This window comes from Megalops cyprinoides, chromosome 5, assembly GCF_013368585.1.
Source record: "Megalops cyprinoides isolate fMegCyp1 chromosome 5, fMegCyp1.pri, whole genome shotgun sequence".
In the NCBI taxonomy this organism is placed as follows: Eukaryota; Metazoa; Chordata; class Actinopteri; order Elopiformes; family Megalopidae; genus Megalops; species Megalops cyprinoides.
Genome location: NC_050587.1, coordinates 11,978,753 through 12,001,080, shown reverse-complemented (window position 1 = coordinate 12,001,080; position 22,328 = coordinate 11,978,753). Strand labels below are relative to the sequence as shown.

The 22,328-nt window shown below is 40.3% G+C and overlaps 1 protein-coding gene across 1 annotated transcript in view; it reads right to left on the bottom strand.

The window, feature by feature from the left end:
- ccbe1 (collagen and calcium binding EGF domains 1) overlaps positions 1-22,328 on the bottom strand; it is a 46,128-nt gene that overhangs the window by 12,547 nt on the left and 11,253 nt on the right. The window contains exon 3 of the mRNA XM_036529404.1: positions 850-902. Coding sequence (XP_036385297.1) covers positions 850-902 — 53 coding nt within the window. The remainder of the gene's footprint in view (positions 1-849; positions 903-22,328) is intronic.

The following is a 22,328-nucleotide window of genomic DNA, read 5'->3' as shown; positions in this document are numbered from 1 at the left end:
CAACTAAATAAAACCTGGTAATGATTATGGACCACTTGTTTTGGGACAATCAATATTAAGTTACATTGTTTTGTTCTATAAAATTAACTGTTGATCCTTGCATATTACATGGGGAATCAAGCTGTCACTGGCTGGTGGCAAGGACCTGGCTACTTCATTATGATGAAAATTCATCAAGAACAGCCATCTTTTCAAGAAAAGCATGAAAGGCAGGGACTGCTCCTATTGTGAGTGGAATCCTTTTATCTTAAAGTTTTTGCCACACAGTTGCTTTTTTGTGTGTTTAATAAGATAGGACTATATCTGTCCAGGTATTGTTTGAGTTGTTTCAGATAAGGAGTTAAGGCATAGGCATCATTTTTCACTTCAGTTCTGAAAACAAACTGCTATTTGATACATATGTGATACATAATACATAACCCTGGTTCTGTTCAGTTATTAAAAATAAAAGTGCAATCTAGTGTGAGAATGATAGAAATTTATGATTTAACCACAAAGCTCCATTTATTTCCACATGATATGAGCAATTATAGTCTCCAGCCAGAAATAAAAATAAATTTAACCCCATAGCTTTAATTAGTTTTGGCAAATGACAGCTAGAGGGAACGCGATGCCAGAAAATCCTGGTTTCCTGGGTTTGTAAAGAATTGCCCATACTGAAGACAGAGGGCAGTGCAAGCAATCCTGGAAACGTATGTTGTTGTATTACTGTTCAAAGTTTGCACAGACTTAAAGCCAACATCAACCCAGATTAAACACAGCCCAAAGCTGCCGGTAATTCAGATTTTAACAAGACCAGAAAGAAGAAGAAAGAGATTCCCACAGCCCTCAGTCCGCGACATCACGTACCTTCTGGAATGCACTGTCCCAGCACAAACTTGAACCCCTCACAGCATTTCTTTCTGCAAAGAAAGCAAATGATAGACACATGAAACAACACGACAAAGCCTCCGCTTCATCACACTATTAAAAGAGACACACATTAAAAGAGAGAAGCACAAAACTGAATCAAATGGTTGTTGCTACCAAATCATGGATGCTGCAAGTCACAAATAAATATTTGACTCCAAAGCCGAATACATATTTGGTTACAAAAACAATTTTTATGTTTTCTGCTGCTGCTTTTGTGATTATTGTCTGCCTTAATGTAATATCCATTTCCCCGACGTGGAAAGCCAAATGTGAACGCCAGGTTTCAAGTGCTTTTTCTGGCCTGGCCTGGCTTGGTGTTTTTACCCTAGAAGTGCTGCATTACATTATATATGTCTGCTGGAAGTCCCCAGAGAGCACCCATCACAGAACCTCTGGCCCTCTTCCACTCTCAGAAGTCTCAGATTTTCATTCACCAGATCACACAAAGATCCGTCCTTATGAATGTGGAAATATTATATCCAAGATCAAGAGAATATATATTTTTTTAAGATAAGTCAAAAGGTGATGCATATTTTAGAAAACATAATCATATCATGCTATCACCATGTCTGCATGTCATTTCATACATTTATTGTAGAATATATTTTTGTACATTAATATACGTTGTAAAATGATATTCTGCCTGTATTCATGGTGTTGTCTGTCTTTTATGTCACAGATTTACATTTCATAGATTTTGGATAGTACGTTTTCACTCATGTTGGCATGTAGTACCTTTTCACTACACTGCTGCAGCCAAGCACTGGCAATTATGTTCCATTCCAACTATTTTCCTTGTCTATGGTAATGCAATCAATACACATTTGCTTAATCCATGTTAATGTAACCAACATATTCATGTCAGTACTATGTTAATTTATTCAACACACAAAAATGTTCCTTCATTAGACGGGTTTGCTGAAATTTCGACCCTCGCAGCAGGAGGCCTGGAAATTTCTTTCCACATTTTTCACAAGGGATATTGAGATGCCGAGGAATGAGAAAACACAGAAGCCTCATTTTTGCTTTTTACCAAAGTTGGCTGCGCCCTCAGCAGGAGACCCAGGCCATCTCCAAACCCAAATTCCACCAAAATGGCAGTGGGAGGTCACTGCACGAGTCAGCTCTCCTCTCCACTCTAAACAACTGAGATTGTCGGTGAGAAAATCCTGTACTATCACAACACCCCCCCCCCCCCCACTGAAGATGTTGGCTCCCTCCACGGCAGATTTGACATACACCATCTATTCTAGAGCGCGGTGCTGAGGACTGGATTACATCCCGGCAATCATTAACTGAGGCCGTGGATCATGGCTTACTGAACACCAGGAACCGACAGCAGCAAAAGTGCATCTGTGTACACTGCTCCTTATCGGCAGCACATTTGGCATTCTTTCCTCCCAAACTTTCCAAATCCCCTTTTAGAACACGAGCAGTCATTCAGGATTCATCTCCCCACCATAACTATATCTGTGCCACTGTGTTTTATTTATGTACTACCGTTAAGGTATATACTTGGACGATTATGAATGAATCTGGGGGGGCGTGACAGGGTGGATGGAGGTTCAGGAGAATGGAGAGCAGCAATTCATTACACGGGGAGCGATTCTCAGAAAGAGCGAGACCAGACAACACCCCGGTCCCTCTGCAACTTTCTCAGAAGGGGGGGGTGGGAGTACATGAAGTGGGGGGGTCACTTAGTCCAGGGAGTATTTGCGTATAGTTAATCATTTCTCATGCAGGTATAGGGCAATATCACACTGGTATGCCTTCTCAGTGAACCCTCAACCAAGCTCAACTTTGAATAATCAATTTAAGGCAAGTAGTAAGCTTTTTCAGTACTTACACATTTTTCATTCATTTCGAGAATGAAACTATAAAAGAACTATAAAACTAATGTCATTTCATATTAAGGTCAAACTGTAATCCTACAGAGCTGAATCCTCTCTTTTCAAATCCAGACCATGACAAATTACAAAAATAATACCAATCGACACGCAACTGCAGAATGTGGGCATTACTCACAATATCCTGTTATTCCAGAATGTTTGTGGAATACATTGTCAAATATGTACTATCGGGTATCATTTAATTAATCTTCAGCCTGTGAGCTGCGAACGACTCAGGGGTGATTTTTAATATCACACGTATATTCAGTTACAGAAAATGCCAGTTCATCCGCTTTTGATGTGAAAACACAGGGCTCATCGTGCTCTTCCAATGCCTGCAAAAACATCCAATACATTCAAAACATCTAAAATGAACTGAAGGAGATCACCTCTGTCGAAACTGAGCCGGAAAGAGGGGAGATTATTCAAGAAAAGAGTGTGTGTGTGTGTGTGTGTGTGTGTGTGTGTGTGTGTGTGTTTGTGTTACTCGGTTTCATAAATATGCAAACTTCATTTCTGGGCACAAACAAAAAAGGTCCCATAGAAAGATACATTTTCACAGCTGACAGACATAGACAGAGGAAGGTAATATTACAGCCTTCAGCATCAGACATCCCGCCTTCACAGTGAATGCAGAAATGATAAACAATCATACCAAACTAGACTGATATCTTTATCTCATAAAAATCCTACTATTTACAAAAATGGAACATTAACAACAAATCATCCAGGGCAATGCCGACACTTACATAAATAAATCCATAGCTGCAAGTTAGCAGATGTCTAGACATGCCTTCAAAGTAATGGAAGTTATTAATCCATTTATTCTTGCTGCTATAACGATTCTTGAAAACAGACAATGCTTTACTTGTCAATACATAATGCAGAATTCTCCTTAATTCGCCCTATACAGTAACTGCCAATCAAAGTCTACTTTCTTTCTGCCATGAAAATATTCCAACCAATCATTACAATATTTATACCATTTTGATATAGGATGCAGAACTGAAATTTTTATGGAGTATCACCACCAACACACAAACCATTCTACTGTTCTCAGTTTCAATAAAACTAAAATGATCAAAAAGCTTAAATACTACAGTAACATCACTGACTAATGAAATCAGTACCACTTAAACTAAGCAAAGCAATGAGACAAACACACACTAGACAAGAAGGGTTTGATAATGGGAAGATCCTAAACCTACTGTGAATTATGAATGACCCAAGGAAGCTCCTGTAACTGGTAATGGCATAATAAACCATAGAGCAATAACAGCAGCACAGAGTAAGAATGACTTTGTTCCAGCTGTTGTTGAATAATCTGAACACGCTTAGACATTCTAAATAGTACCCCTGAAAAACAGAACTTCCTCAGAAATATTAAAGTATTCAATTTCAAAAGTTCTGATAACATGACAACTGAGATTTTTGTGCCACTGCAGTAAAGAGGAGAATCCATACAGACTGTGATTGACTAGAGGTCTCCTAGAAGAGGTTTACTATCTTACTGATCAAATAAGTGTAATGAATAAAAAAGGAATTCTTTTCAGCTACATTAAAAACTGCATCTACACTAAACTACAGGAGATGACAACATTCTCACGGACTGCAAGCTTCATGGTGCAAACCCCCAGTTAGCAGCCTCATTGAGTCCTTAAAACTGTTGGTTTCCATTTAGATTCTGACCCTCTTACACTTGACAGGAAGTCCCCTCCTTTAGATGTGCTTGTTCACAGACATTGGTTTAGACAGGGCATAGTACAGAACCAGTAGTCTTCTTATTATATGGTTACATAAATCAAATCATCTGTGTCTGTTATCAGAAAACACAAGCAAGGAATTTGCATTGTGGTATAAAAATAAAGAGATTTAGGAGGGATTAGCTCACTGCTGCAGAAGCATGTCTATGTTTACTCAGTGTTAAATGTGCAAACTGTATCTCTCCTTTCACTGACCGCATTTGAATCAAACAGTGGAATTGTTCATGATTTCATGAACAGTGATGTGAGAATTTCCACCTCAGAATCCGAATGATTTTGGACTGTCTGTAAACACCTGCAAATTTTCACAGCCGGACACGGCCCTCACAATGACCTCAATGTCTGCGCAATGTTTAAGTCTTTTAAATTAGGGTGCGTTTTATCCAGCACACCATCACCACTCTGCCTTACACGTGCATGCACAAAAACACACGGCTGAAGATGTCTGCTTTAAGCTGTGACTTGCCAGTGATGCAGGGGAAAATTTCTGTTTGGCTGTCCTCTCGTTATTTCCACACGATCTGGTGCAGACACTGAAAGGGTATTGCTGAAGTAGCCTTACACTGACCCACTGTGTAATCCAAAAACAACACCCCCATGAATGCAGAATGTCCCAATAGCAAATAGTGGGCTCGTGAAAATAATCAGCCAGTAAAATGTCTGCAAAAAAACAAATAAATCACAACGGAAACTGGAATATGATGAGAGTATTACACGTTCCCTTGGAAATATGTCCCTGGCCTTATGTTAGATTTTCTTTCAAAGTATTTCATTCACCTGGTAAACTACTTTAAGAGAGGCTTATACTCCCTTGATACCATGAACTCAATTAAAGCCTCATAATTAAATTGCTTTTCTAACTTTTTTTTGTCTTTCTTCCTTGAAATACAGCAATGCCAGTTTCATTAAAATTTGGCACTCTAACCATCTATAGATGAGTGTAAAATGCCCTAGTTCTACAGCCACATGCAGCATTGCTTCTAAACAATACAAACAATTTTCCATCTCACTTTTGGCACAACACACATGGGCTCTACATACTTCCAAATTGCTGGCTATGTAACTTAGTCCCTGGCCATCCCCAGCACATCTACTTTTGTTGTAAAACATAATATTCATGTCCCTTTTCACAGCATTTCTAGATAGGCCTGAGTTTTGGTGCATTTATTATTCATGATATCTAGCTGTGTCTTCAATATTTTCTACCACAGCTTGGCTAGGTCACGAGGCTAACAACCATAGGTCATAAGGTCAAACACAATGCTAACACATACCATGAAGTAAACTTATATAAATAAAGTAGGGAGGGACTGAGGTGTAGCTTGTAGAGGTGGGTCTGTGACAGCAGATGGCCAGTGCTGTCTGCTGTCCTGACTGCAACAGGAAGTTTGTTCCGCCACATAAGGGCCAAGATAGACAGAGAACATGGCCGGGGCACAAGGTTACAAGGGGGGGGGGACAACACAGCAAAGTGTCCTGAAGACGCTGAGTGAAGATGCTGGGTTCTCCTTTTGTTTCATCCTGATTACATCCGCACAAATCCCTTAGAATCTGCGGTAATACGTCTCAGTATTGATCTGTTCTGACTGGGTAACCAACATTTCATTCAGCCGGTATCTGTTCATTGTATCCAATTGCAAGTTTGCTGCAGAACACTGCTTTTACAACAAAGATGACAAATGTGCAACACAAGGCTACAGGCTGGGAAAGACACATTTATACACATTATATACAGAGGTATATAAATGGTCTGCAATGCTGTGGCAATGCAAAATGATGTAATCAATGTGATTTTAGGCTCCTCTTTGCAGCATTGCACTTCCTTGTCCCAGTAATGAGAGAACATATTCACCTCAATAAGCTACTGCACTAAATCCAAACTATGTTGTTTAGTGCTGGTGGAGGAATATCGGTGGGTAAGAGAAGGATTACACGCACTATTTAGCCTTGTTGGCTTTGGTTTTTTCTTTATATAATTTGGGTATTTACTCCAGCACGTTTGGTCTGCATGCCTTCCTCAGCATGCACCTGGCACTGCTTAACTACAGTTTCATGTCACACGAAAAACTTTAAAAGACCATAATCTCTTCACAAGCTAAAATAATAAACTATCAGGCCAAGTTACTTGAAATAATCGATGAAACAGTCACAGATACCTGCCCTGAGACTTACAGTAATTAATTAAGGGATACTGCATCTACAGAAACTGGGAAATCCTTAGTAAGTACATGAATATAGTATGTGTGGGTAGCTTTGTTTTGAGATGAGGGAGCTGAGCCATTTCTGGTGGCTTTTCATGTGTCCATGACTCCTCCGTTGTTACAAATGAGATCCACTTTCCACACACTCTGAGATTACCCCCACCTTGTCTCTCTTCAGCCTTAGACTCATGAATGTCTTCCTGGCCCTTACGATGAGACATTCCAGGTCAGCTAGCATTCAACTACCTGTCATCACAAAACTTCAGTCTGGTAGTTGGACCAGTGTACCATTCACGAAAAGTGTTTTTGCCTGTCACACCCTAGCACCTTATATAGTGTTTCAGTAGGTATGAACTTCTGTACAAGCAAAGTGTGAAGATTGATGTGCATTTGATGTGGTTATAGTGGTATTTTTATTTGGCTTGGAGTCGGATGAAGGGATCGCACCAGGCTGTGGGCCGAGGTTGTTCGTACAAAGTGTATACATCATAAACAGGGAAAAGAAAGAGTGAGATGGAGTGGTGAAGGGATGCTGTGTATAGCTGATGCAGAGAGGCAGTCATAAGTGGGATATTTATAGTCTTGGATGTAACTGGTTTGTCTACATCTCATTAATTGCATATGGACTGTGAAAATTCTGCTCCTGATTCTTTGGTTGGACCTTCAAATGGCACAGTAGCAGGCTTAACCGTACCAGCCTCTGAAGCACTGAAGAACAGGAATTAGATAGATTGACCCACGCAAGTCTTCTTAGGTCTCCTTTATATCCCTAGTAATCTGTGTCAGGGCACTTGCATAATCTGTGCATCCAGACAATCCTGACGTCCATCCCTGCTCCACAGATGTGTCTAAGCACGGGTTAGCTATAAAAGCAGTCCATTCATGGCAAGGAAGATCTTGCCCTCAGTATTCAGCAGGGACATAGCTGGGAAGTGTTACAGCTGGCAAGGTTCCTCCTGCTATTGAATGGGGGGAAAAAAACTATGTTGTCATTCCTTGATTCACCACATGTAGTCTCTATAGCCTCAATGTCAATCTTTGATGGATTATATAGACTCAGTACAGGATCCTGTCTTGCTTGAGTGGATTCTGTTCAGCCCTCTTAATGAAGTGTTTCATTTCCAGAATTTTCTGTTCTGATTTGTCAATACCAGCCGCTATTGTGTCCGTTGTACTGTAGATCAGTTTCTGGTGTTCCACGTTCACTCTCATTGGGAACTGAAATCAGTGGTGGGGGTCTGATGTCGTACTTCGCTTTTCCGTGCTCTTTCCAGTTCCTGTGTTCTCTTGCAGTAAATTTCAGGCTGTACGCCTGCTATCAGAATGATTCTCTAAGTCTTCATAATACTATTCCCCCCCGCCTTGTTACACGACATTTACTGTCTCCTAAAGTCATCTAGCATCGTCTGTGCAGATTTCTTGTTTTCCTCAATGCAGGGCTTTGGGTCCACTTGCCTTCCAGGCTTATGTTTTACAAAACAGAGGTCTGGACATGCATCCCTCTCTCCCTGCTCTTCTCTGGCACCGGATCTGTGTACTCCTCAGACTGCGCCCCGCTGCCTCTATCCGCTGCCTTCAGTCACCAAGTACATTCTCTCTTTCTGGTTTCCCTCTGTGGTCTGAAGGGCCTCTGTCCAGCTGCTCCTTTTCAGCGTGTCCTTTTCTCCTTCATCCAGCTCCCCGGGGCGGTGCGGGGGGGCGCGAACTGTGGTTTGACTTTTCCCACTTCTCCACGCTTGCTTGCAGAAAGGCTAGGATGGATGAATGGAGAGCACTTCTAAGACAAGGGGATCTCCTCTCCTCTGCAATGCTGCCATTTTCAAATGTAGCTGCAGAGCTTTTTTCTAGCGATTTCTTAATTCCTCCATTGCTGTTATCAGAGATCAATCAGAGAATTTTCTTTGAATATGATATCTGCATACTGAAGAATCTTTGATACCAAAAGAGGTCATACAATCCAAATATACAGTGAAAGGGTGAAAATACGGTGATACGGAGACAGTCACTGCTAATTGACCAATATATTCCACTACAGCTACCTACGCATTTGTGTTAGACACACCACTGAAGGAGCTCAGCATTGCCTGCCAAGCAGCCATGTCCCTGGTGCCCATTCTTGCTAACAGGCACCTGCCACTCCCGCTGCAGAGTGCAACCTGACTCTACAGTGGTAGCACTGAAAATCGGTTCAGAGTAGTTTAAAAAAATCATTTTTGAAGTGACATGTAACAACTAATAATCTGTCAAATTTCACCTGTCAACTGAACCTGTAGATGGTCTAACATGCTACCACTTCATGGGAGAAAAAGCTTCAGGCAATATATTTTACATACAGTATTCACATTTTTAGAGTGGGAAACATCTGATCGGGTTACTGTATTTCCATAGGTCCTGACAGTATCAACTTCAGCACTTACGCTTATTGCTTTGCTGAATTTTCTTTGGGTATATCAATTCACAATAAGAAAAACAAGGCATGGCTCCAGCAGTAAGGTGTTAACATCACAATACAAAGGAAATATTCAAAATTTACCATAGAACAGTGTGTTAATTTCTCAACAGCTATTAAGCCACAGTGACACAACCGCTCCTTAAATGTGAAACTTTAAAATAAGGCTTCCCTCCAAGCTAGGAACAATGACTGCTGTGATGTGGAATGGCTAAGAGTGAAAAACAGATGTTGGAAAGGTCTCTGGGGGCTTGACACTGAGCTGAAATTGATTAGCTGGGGTCAATGCACTCGAGCGGTGAAATAATCATTTTGTTAACCAAATACATTTTTCACGGCTGGGTGGTGATTATGGCTGGGAAAGGCAGAGGGCATTTTGGGGCAGCTCTGTTGAAACACCCACTGAATGACTTTCATTCCTGTAAGCAGCTACCTTTACAATGGCAATTCAATAACAACGCTTCACAGGTGACCCACGAGTGATGCCATTTTTGAAGAAGTTAAAGAAAGTCAGAAGTAGTGTATTTTGCTTGACGCCCTGAGGCAAATTTGACACCTAGTTGCAGCCATTTAAAAGTGCCTTTTTATCACATCTCCCACTTAAGGAAATGCAATCAGGAACAGTCAAATAATGTTTAAACAAGAAGCACCCGAAGCAGGTTGAAACTAAATTACTGCAATTCATTCTTCAAATCACACTTATGCTACCCTCCAAATTTAGAACATGCTCATTGTTTCAGAAAGCTTTTGTTATCACTTATATTATTGTCTGTGGATTGAAACTTTCCATTCAGGCAGACAAATCAAAAGTTTCTCCAGCTAGTGTATGGTGAGAGCGAATATCTTTAAATGGATGGTTGGTACTTTTCTGAATGCAGTACACTGCAGTACATTCAAACTCATCACAATGCCACTTACGTCAGCATAGTGGATTTTCTCAGCCCCTTTAATTACATACATGCACAATGATGACCTTTTTTAGAATTGCTTTTTTAACCATCTAACTGCTAAGAAGCCAGTCAGGGTCAGTTAGTGAATACGGTACCACCTGTGCTCTATGGTTTGTTTAATTTTCTGAAGTGATCCCTATCCGGTTACCCAGGCCCTGTGAAATTCAGAAGTAGATTAGAATGGCCTCACTTACCCCCGGTAAAGTAAAGCCACACTAAATACCTCACAAACATTCTGAGATTACATCCCAATCAGCGGAGGACAAGAACGCCACCGAGCGTCCCCGTTTAGCCCTTGAAGCAGCGGACACTGAACGCTGTGTCACCCTCTCTCCTACACACAGGCCACTGACAGGGTGACCGCGCGTTCCTTTTCCTCTCTCAGCACGTCGTCCCCTGACAAAGTTTTCAAAAACAAACCGGGTCACACGGGGTTCTGGCAGCTGGGGTTCGACATAAAGAGGCGGAACTGCGGTAGGCTGCGCCGGGCAGGCACGCGCACTTCCTGCAAACGTGAGGAGGAACCCGATTGGCCGAGCCGAACCAGGCTCTCCCCAGACACAGGGAATTAAAGAACACCTGTGGCTGCTCCCTGCGACGTCATCTGCAGTTTCGCTTACAGCTCTCTTTTAGCATACGCATTTACACGGAACGTGAAATTAATTTTTTGTTCTCCGGTTTCCTGGAAGAAAGCCCACAAGTATTCAAAAGTGAACTCCAGGGAAAGTGTTTAGTGGGATGCACTGAGTACAATACTGATTTACAAGAGCTTGGTACACATTTTCCTGGATTTTTAGTTTCTCATAGAGCCACCCAAGGTGCTTTTTACGTGACAGACAACAACACAGCTTCCCCAAAACCACAGGGTGCTCCATCTAACTATGATGTGAAAGACTTGCTGCCTTTTACTCAACTGTACCTGCAGGAATTACATTTATGACACAAGCGTGGCAGGCCATTAAGAGACATACGAGGATTATAGATGGTTATAACAGTTTGACCAGCGTGTACTGCATAATACGCTCCTAAAAGTTATGTGCGGCTGCAGTTACATCATAAACATCTTACACAACACATCATCATTTAAAATTTACATTTCTTATTCACCCTTCGTGCCTTCCGCATAACGCCACAAGCATATTAGTCTCTGTGTACTTCTACTGTCAAAGTCAGCTTGAGGTTACAGAGATTTTCATAACGCCCAGTCAAAGCTATTAATCACGTTCTGGTGTTTTGTTTCTCTCTCTCAGAATAAATCACAGCCGTTCTTACACGGCAGAAGGACAGACGGAAAGCGTAAGAGCCTATAATCATTTAACATTTCACCGTCTTTAATGACAGTTCAAGTACGAGGCAAGGAGACGCAGGGAGCTGGAGCGGCGGTGATAAATCTCAGGTGCTGCCTCCTCCTTCTCCTCGGGAGAACTGCTGTTCACGAGTCTCCCCAGCGCATCACAACCCGACTAATTGCTTTCGTATGCCCCAGAAACGGGCCGGGTTTTAATTCTTGCGTCAACGCGGGGACCGCTCCGCCTCACTTTAATGCTTTACGGGTCTTGATAACACACTCCTGATCAAGAGCACGGAACACGACACATTGCTTGCATTCCTCCCCTGCAGGCCCAGATGGTTTCTTTTTTTTGTTTGCAGCAATACCCCCCACACTCCTCTTATGAGACTTTGGAGTGGGGGGGGGGCTTTTTAACACAAGGCTTTATTTTGTATTTCAGGCAAGTTTTGTGTGCCTGTTTCTGTGTGTTTCTTTAATTAGATTTCTGTGCAGCAGCGGCAACAGAGAGGTGTACTACTGAAGGCAACAGACCTCCTCTGACCCCCCATCAGAGGATCATTAGAGGAATTACAGACATAGAGAACCAGCTGTCTGTATACTACAGAATATGCCAAAGGTTTGAAAAGTAAGATATAACATACTGAAAGGGCTACAGTGTGACTCCCCCCTAAAAAAGGAACTTCCAAAGAAATATCATATCTGAATGTACACCTCGCCTGAGAAAGAAGCTGTTTAGATGCATAAAGATAAGCGATTACATAACACTAAGAAATAAAATATTACTAATCTGTTAATCCTTAGTCTCATTAAAGCTTTCTCACATGTCCCTGTGCGCAGAATCAATGTGCATGGTGTCAAAGTGTAATAACTGAATTCAAACAGAAGCAATTGGATTTTGAACATTAAAAGAGTTCCTTTCCAGCAGTATGATTTCTTAGTACATTATTGCTTGTATATTCACAGTACTAACGTTGGACAAAGTGATACATTATTTTTGGCCAGGATTGTAATTTCTCTTGTTGCTATAGTCAAATTTCTGTCATAGCAAACACAGAAAAACACTACACAGTGTCACAAAGATATGCTAAACCACACAAATCCATTAAGTTTGGCTGGGAATACATAAACTTCATTTATGAATTACATGCACTGGGGAAAAATGTGTAATTGGCATAATGTCTTCCAATCCTTAACATGACCGTTAAACACAGTGATACTGCATTCAATTTTTCTCTTGATCACTTCTTTATTGTATTTTGTTTGGTGTGATGGAAACAGAAAACGATGCATTAACACAAACAATGCAAGAGGGAAAAAAACATGAAAAGAGGATTTCTACAACCACAAGGTTTTTTGAAACAAGCACTTCAAACATTCCTGCTGGCTTAATCATTCTCTTCAGTGTTGCCAGGGGTAAACAGTCCTCTAAAAACATTTACAGCAACTGAGTGAATTGTGTTTTGTAATTCAAATAGCAAACAGTCTCAGCTTATTATGCCAAATTCCATTTCAGTTATGCTCCCAATGGCCTGGATACATATGACCAAAAGCCTTTACGCTGCTTAACATCAAACTAACAAAGTCATTTGGTTTCATCATGATATCCGTATGGTTCTGTGCAACTGACAAAATGGAGCAATTCTTTCTTACATTTCATTTGCTGTATGAATTTTTAGTGTTTTGTAATATATTCACAGTTTTGTGCCTGTGGCCTGGGCTAAGCAAATGCAAGTGACACGTTTCACACACCTCTGAACACAGCTCAATAGTCAAATGTGACTGAATAAAATTACTCTTTAGGCATGTACTTTAGGTAAGGAAACTGCACATCATTGTGTTGACACTTCCGTTAACACACACACACGAGCCATTCAATTCAAGAGTTTATGGAGCTAAAGCACACACAATGATATGGGTAAAGTTCATGCTCAGGCCTTATGATAACCCTACATCCCCTCTAAGGGTTGTCAAATCAAGCAATGTAAAGCAACCGGCAACAACCGAAACTGTATAATGCGATCATTTGTAAATATCAAACATTCATCACAATGAACATGGAGGCAGTCCAAGTGAACATGCTTGGACAAGTGACAGCAGCCAGAAACTACAGTGGTATTTCAAAGAGGAAAGTTGCTGTTGGAAAATGCTAGTGTTTTGTATCCAAAACACAAAACCTGAGGGGAATACATTTACAGGAAGACATAAATTGTAAACTGCTGTACCTAAGAATGCCTGGATACCATTAGTTCTCCAGGTTTTTAATCTTTTTAAAGATTATTGTCTGCAAGGCTAAAAATACCACTGTCACTTGTTTAAAAGGATACAGATTAGTCTATAAAATATACATTTAAAAAGAAAAATTATTAGATGGGAATACAGTATAGCCATAATTATGTGTATTGTTTCACAGGGTGCACTAATCACCTCCCAGTCACCCATACAGCAATCCTCTATGAATTGGACAGAATTCTCTAAGTCCCCAAAGAAATTGAACTGTCAAGGGTTTTATCAAAATGTAGCTGTGACAGATTATCTCCAGCAATTATAATATTCAATTATGTCTGAGTGTTTTTCGACAGTGCAGCGGGGGAAATCTCAGCTGAAAGGTGATATTCCTCCAAAGGGACACTGTCAGTTGGAGGAAAACCATTACCGACACTGATTGTGCAGAACTTTTCACTGTACCTTGAAGAGTGTTCCTGTATGAAAACCATGTGCCTTTCACAACAGACCCCTACATCCACAGAGGAGTTCAGGAACCTGATCCATCCAGCATAATTTACTCTGGTAAGTACCACACTCTCATAAAATACCTTGCAAATTACCATCTCGTACCCAGATTTATTTCTCGTCATTGTTACGTGCATGAGGTAATACTGTTCTGTACATCTGAACAACTGTGCTGAATATCCAATAAAAGAGTCAAGGGGCGGAAAACTCAGACTATTTTGCAACTTTTGCATTTCTATCTAATTGCACCCAGATGTGGATGAACACCATGTCTTAAGTCTACTGGCACCCTGGAGTATCACCCCAAAAAGCACGCGCACTCTATCTGAAGACATGTAGATGGACAGTGGATCAGTTTTTCCTCAAAACAAATGCGCCTGATAACTGTGCCCCTGGTCTTGTCTGGTGCAGCTCTCTGTGGCGGTGATGGAAGGCTCTCTGTCTGGTGCAACAGGAGCATTCCCAGCCCCAAGCAGACTCTCTCAGCAAGCCGCTCGGTGTGTGGGGTGATCCAAGTTTCTTCTGGCTCCCTGGCTGCGGAGGCCGCTTTCGCTGACTTACTGACCTGCCCAGGAGGGCAGTATTAAACTCTTATTAAACAAACACCGCATGGCAGCTGGAGGGATTCAGACATTCACAATCAGGGAGGAATTTTCCAACCTGCTCCAGCAAACTTCACATGTACACAAAGAGAAATATGGAATTCTTAATTTAGTAACAGCAATACTGAACAGTTGGAATGGACGTTAAAACAAACTAAAAAATCAACATATATTCCAGAAATGACAACAGGGAGCTGATGAATGCTTTACGGTAAATGTCCCTTTTGAATTTTATTTGGAAAGTTCATCCTGTTAAATATGAATTGCAGAATCACAGCCTTGACCATACTGAAAGCAAACGCAAGTAAAAAAAAATAATATTTTAATGAACAACAGAATTGGGCTTTGGCAACGTAAAACTTGTGTTGGATACAGCCTTTAAATTCCTGAACAGGGACTGAACTGAGATGATCAATACTTCATTCGCAAAGCATTTAATGAAGGTCATGATAACCTCGCAGCCAACACTGGAATCATTTCATAGTCATTTATAACTGTAAAGTCCAAGTTTCTTTCCAAGTTTTTCGCTCCTTCAACATGCAGTGGGCCTACAGTCTAACTTCAAGTTAAACGTGAACTCTGAGGGTCACCTACACATTAGTTACTTCTGATGTGAAAAGTGTGACAACACATCTTTTCAAAACTACAGTTTTATATATGTTTCACAACCAATCATTCCCAATGCACCCAGCAATCTGGTGTTACAGTGCACATAGTGTAGAATGTTGCTAGTGAGCAAACCAGTGTTTAGCAAAACATTATGGATAGGGTGGAGGGATGTAGAAGGATGAGCTGAAGGGGTGAGATGAGCCTAAAACTGACACCGTACAAAAGAAGCAAATATATGCTGTGTTCTTTTACCTTACTGTCTGTCTTCTTAACAATTTACCATTTTGCTACATGCATCTGGTACAAAGTAATGGAAATTGTTCTTTAATTGAATGCCCGTGACTGAAGAGATGCAGCCCTATGGCCCAGGTTTAAGACCTACACCATGGGACTACCAAGACTTTAGGAAGCTGATGGATTTGAATACTTATGAAACCAAGTTTGCAATACTACGGTAAGGGAATCAATAATTACACATGCTCAAGTTACAACAGAGAGGCAATAGTCCCCAAATCCCTGGCTCTGGTTTAGTATATATTCTGTCCCAAATAATCATATTCTACTAAGTGTCCTTAGATGCTATGAATAACTTACGGCTCAATTATTCATAATACTGCTAATAACTGTCAAATAACTGCCACAGACATTATGTGAACATTTTTCAGCATTGCGCGAACAATTCAGTTTTTTCCTTTTGCTTCGTGCTGTATTCCAGCGTGTGTCCCTCAGCACATTCATTCGAAACAACAGAAACCTTCTCTGGCAGCCAACATGACCACGTTTGTTTAAAACATGCAACAGCTCCATCTCATTATCTAATCCACACAGGCAAAACAACTTTGCAATGTAATGTTTTCCAGCTTCGTAGCAGCAAGTATCAATATTTGACCCAGCTGAGTATTTTCTTCTGCTGTCAACTATTCCTCTGCTGGCCTCATTCCCAATCCATTAACTGATTAAAATCCACACACCAAAATACAGGGACTCTTTTCAGGGGCGATCCCAGACACCTATGACTCAATTAACGGTTGAGCTAAACCCTAAACCTTGCGTTAATTTCACGTTCCATAATTCTGACAGACGAATGGATTCTGCGTGATTTCCAAAGAAATACCCTGGATCCAAAGCAAACAGCTGCGTACATATTGAACTTGTGCGGGGGCTTTGCTTCACTTAAGCCACAGGTCTTTTATTTTCACTCCCTGTGTTTTTTGCGCATATATAATTCATGTGAAGTCAAGCTCAACGCTTAAACGACACCGGTTGCTGGGGCATACTGTCATTCAGCACGACTCAAGGTAACAAGTAGTGCAGGGCAGTGGATAGGAAACATCATCAAGTGCGCACTCAGAAGACTTGTGGCATTCACACTGCGCTCCACACTTATTGAAAACAGACACAAGAACCTCTTGTGCAAATATGTTCAGACTCAACACTGTTTTGAATGTTTTGGGGCAGTTGACAGCTGATGTAAATTGTATGTTTATGTTTTATTTAACTATTTATCTTAACTGATTTAACTTGTATTATATAGCTGTGACTTCGAGACTCATCTTGATCAACTCTATTTCCTATTAAGTGTTATTTCTTTTTACTTTTTTCAGGTCGGGGTTGGGGGGGCAGGTCAAAACATTAAACTTTTTCCTGATAAAGGGATTTTTTGCATGTATCTCTGGCTGTGTTAAAACTGGGACGGTTACATTTCAAAATAACTCTTGTTTGAAATGACAATCTTTTCATCTTAATTCCCATGACTCTCCCCTGAAACCCACAAACATTGGCAGGAATTCATCAAATCTGGATGAGATTTGAATTGTTTCGACTACAAGAAACTGTTCTGTGGAGACAATGCAGGCAAATAATCAACAAACAAAACTTATCTGAAATTCACAATGGACTTCATTTTTTGGGCCCTCAAAGCTCTCATAGCTCTCAAAGAGTTACAGTACAGAATCAAAAATATCTGATCAATTAAATAAGACATTCAGAGAATTTGGTTTCTGAGGTTTCTTGCCCTGACAACCCAGGAAATTACAGAGAGCATGTCTGTCCATAACTTTTTACACACTTTTGCTCCTTACTTTTTTAAACCAAACCACACATAGCTGGCCCAAAGCCAAGCAAAGATTCCCGAAAAACAGTGACTTACTACAAGTGGCCTGGACATTCAAACTGAGGGAAAGTCACTTAAAATAGGTTTAAAAATCTAAATGAGACCTAAGAGGATTCTTCCAAGGATCTAATGTACATGAAATGCAACACTGCACAAGAGTGAGGAAACGTTACATGATACCCAAACTGAATTAATGATTTAATGAGTTCATTAATACAATGAACAGCATTGATATATAGTGGTAATTAAACCCCCACTTTAACCAAAACATGTGAAATCACTAATCTTGATCATATCCAAAAATGATATCCATAACCTGTGTTAAACACCAGACAGCAACTGTAAATTGGCCTTCACGAACATAATTAGTGAACTTACAGAAAACATTCAGTAAACGCCTAAAAACAAATTGAATCTGTGAGAGTGTATTTTAAGAGGTGAAATTTTGCAAGTTCTTTTTGCAAATAAAGTGCACTTTCACAGGAGAATTAACTTTGAATGTGTTTTTCCACTCTATTAGCTATTAGCTATTTTCCTTCACTGAGTCAAAAGGTTTGACTGTTTTTAGTATCCCTTCACCATTTTCTGATGATTCTGCAATAACACATAAAATGCAATGACATGCATCGTGTTGAATCATTATAGCCCTTTTCTACAAGGTAACAGGAAAGGCAACATGCATGAGTAAGATCAGCTAGACTGGCATGATGTATTACCCCTCATGAAAATCGGAATGGTAACGCATAATTAGGAACTGGAACTGACTGACAGAATATTAAAATTCGAAAGCATACCTAGAAGCTTACAATGGGGGGTACAGTATCTGCCACGCCAGAAATGGCTTAAAGTGAAGCCGTTCTCTCTTTATATTTTATTAATCTTGAACTGACAGCTGTTTGCAATACACATGATTGGTATGGCTGTGTTTAATGGAGCAGGGGAACATTTCCTTTGGCTTGCTGGGGTCCTACAGGACCGATAAATTATCCTCTTTTTTTCCTAATGGGAGAATGAGCCACAGCTAAATGCCCATGATGTGAATAGATGTTAGGCAAAACAAAACTGACTGTTGCACATTCTACCTTTAGACACAACAAAATAAATTCTTTGCTGGCAAAAATCATAAAATCACATGCTAGATGTATGCACAAAAGCATGTACTATGTGTGCCTTGTGTGTGTAACAGTGCACTCCATTTTAACCATAATTATTTCAGCTAAGGACCAATTTCATAGAAAACTGCCATACAATTCCACTGGCTGGAAATACGCGTACACTGTACGTGATGTCAGATGGATTCAAGGTACAGCACATTTGAGTGATAATTACTACCACCCATCATGTATAGACAATCTCAGCTTTCACTGGGAATATTCATTTCTGAACTCCACCATTTACTCAAAAGCTTTATTGATATTTGATTAAAATGACCAGCACTCTCATTAATGGCTGGCTTTTTAAAGACAAAACATAATTCCTGCACATTATCAACCTGTTTCAGTGCCTTTTGTCTTTCGCCAATTCTGCGGTCCATCTGTTTCTCCTCAACGAGGCGACTGCTCTGAGTGTGAGGTAATGCCACAGGGCGTTTGCGTCGTCGCTCAGAGATACGGCTGGGAGAATGTAGCTAGTAGCAATTTGCAAAACAGACCATAATAAAACACAGCCACAGTTCCAATTTCTTCTTTTAATACATGCGCAGGCAGCCTTTTCGATGAATGATTTACTTTGAGATTATTCCTTTTGACTAGAATAGAATACACACTGCTTCAGAGCCTATTAATCTAGCTCTCAACGTCTGGTGTCAAAGGCACAGAAGCGTGATAATACACATTGTCTCATTCCACACACACATAGCAGTTCTGTGCTTCTGGTGCTACCTACATCAACATTACCTATTTGTTTAACAGAAAACACAGACTATTAATCAAACAAGCTTTTACCTTCCACTGAAACGGCACGAACCAATCCTCACTTTGCAATCAATCAGTGGAGAATAGTGAAAAAGGCACCTGACCAGCGCCATCGAGAGGGATTTGATTCACTCATTCTGGTAATGAATGCAGTAACTCGTGGCACGCGCGAGGGGAATACGTGGCCCACCAAACGATCCACTGGGCCCAGCGTAAATCTGAAAGCCTTTCAGCGCGTGGTAAAGTGAAACACGGGCCAAGATGCTCGTTTCACGGAACACAGTGTGACATTGCACCCTCCATCCGAAGCCTCTGTCCACCTCAGACAGCACAGAGAGCACATCTGCATCCCTATCTACGGCCTGGTTTGCATGGGGCTAGGGAAAAATTAAATTAATAATTATCATAACAACTGGGAAAAAATGCAAGCGTTCCGTTGAGTTTTCAACCCCACGCACCATCATCCTTCCATAACTATGACGCCCAGAGGAGAGTTCTTAGTCACTGGTTTTAACCCAAAGTGCGATGTTGATGCGTTACTCTTGAGCAAGGTTTAATACCTCAGTCAATCCGGTAAAAGAAATACAGCTGTATAAACGGATTACAGAATGGGTATAACTATGCATGCGCTCTGAATTTATTTATTTGGCACAGCAGACGTCCCTATCCAATGTGGTGGCCTTTAGTGGTATGTATAGGGGGAAAATGGCACCCACCCAACAGAAAACAATCGCAGGTGATTAAACAGGTTGATTTCCTTACTAATGTTTTAAGTGCTGTTTTTGCACTCTGCTCAGCGGGCTCTTTTGTCCTGCTGAAACCAGACCCAGACTGTAAAACGAGAAGGAATTAAAGTTATCCAAGCCCGCATTTTTTTGTGATTATCATCAGCGTGATAACATAACCTTCCACAACTACAGTGTTCACTGTAAAGACTATGAAAACAGAACATAAGAACTGGACGCCTGTGGGTCTCCCAATTTACAAGGCAAGCAGTGTGAAAGGTCTGCTCAGCTGGGACTTTTAAGTGCAATTTTGCAAACTGTCCCTGAATCTCACTACCAATAAAAAGGAAACCTAAGAATTATACAAAAATATATTTTCCAATTAAAAAAACATATTCAAAAGGATATTGTGTACTGATAATAAAAAACCACTAGTAGCACTAAGACAGTATTGTAGAGAAAGTAATATAAGGAGTAAGGTTTTTGGTTGTTTCATTCTGCCTTGAACCAAAGCATCATTGACCTCCAATGTTCAAGACTGACATTCTGAAACCACACCATGGTTTGTACCACAAATAAAACGTAACGGTCCTGCCGGACACAAAAGAGAATAAAATAAAGCACTGATAAACCGTAAATTGGTGTTCCAAAAAATGCTATGCTAAACATTTAATACACTGCATTGTCAATAATGTGGAGGATTATGAGATATCCTACAGATTTGCATAAACTCTTGAAAAACTAATTTTTTTTACCATAGCCAAAGGTTCTCACAGTATCTAAGCTCACTCAGATTTTCTTTAATAATCCTTAAAGATGAAAAATGAAACCCTTTAATGACTCAGTCAACATATTCCAGTGTCATGTTCTTTCTACTGGGATTTCTATGGCTGCCACCGCTGGTTCTGGGGTTGAGGGGTGCGGGGGTGTGGGGGGAGTAGCATATTAAATCCACAGAATGTTGTAAAGAATTTGTAACTGTAATAAAATACACATCAGTAACCATCAATGCATCCCCAAATGATTTAACTGTTAAATAACTGTTGAAAAACTTGATGGAAAATAAATATGCCCAGGCTTTGAAATTGGAACAGTGTCCATTACAACATTTTGTATCAAATAATTTAAGGTATTATAAGCAAGATATTTCTACTTATGAAGTCATTGTCTTGCTAAAAACATGTTTTGCATTACAAGTCCTATCCAAAACAATACAAATGGCAAGCAGATGTATTTCAATAGACAGAAATTAAATTATTTACTGTAATATTGAACAGCCCAGAAATATTACTGAATGTCATCCAACAAAATGCCAAATGCACTTTATTGTACTGAAAAAAGTAAGATTAAAAATGAAAAAGCTCAATGCCACAACCCAATATCCTTGGATGTAAACATATTTGAAATACAAGGGCATTATAAGAGGTATTGTTTGACCACAAGGGAATTCTGCCTTTCAAAAGGAAACAATCATTACCATGGTGATGTTTCCAATTAAACAGAGTATTCATTGATGTTGCTCACACATGCACCGCATTTTGTTTGAACGTGGCAGAGATATTGGTTTTGATTTGTTTTGGTATTAATATGCAAAACAAAAATGCACAATACATGTGGTCCTATAAACCACCACAAAGTATTACAATTCAAGCACCCCCACATTCATCACCCCTGCAGTGCAAGCATTCCAACTGAAATAGCAAAGACATTACAAATTATTACTATGCATACAATTGTTTTAAATCCATTGGCTTGTGGCTTCTGTACATGGATCATGGATGGTCATAAACTACAGTTCATTTCATGGTTTAAACCTAAGTGGCCCTGTGTGCTTTAGAACAACTGGGAGTGGTGATTTGACTCCTTTAGGATTGGGACTTAAATGGAACATGATTCAAAGTATGCAGAATTATACTTTTCACAGGAGGTCCTGCAAAATGACAGACTTTCAGGAGAGTTCTTGAGATTGGAAGCGTGTCAAGTGAAATTGCTTTGGATGTTCTCATTTTCCATACATCCTCCAGCAGGCAAGGTGATCAGGAGTCCCAAACAGTGTCCCAAACTTCTATATCCTAACAGCCTCATAAGGTCTCCTGGTAAGTTACAGTGCATAAGACTGTCTTGAGGAAAGAGTCTATAATAGCTGTTTTGGGTCTGACTTCACTTCCAGAGCTGTTTTTT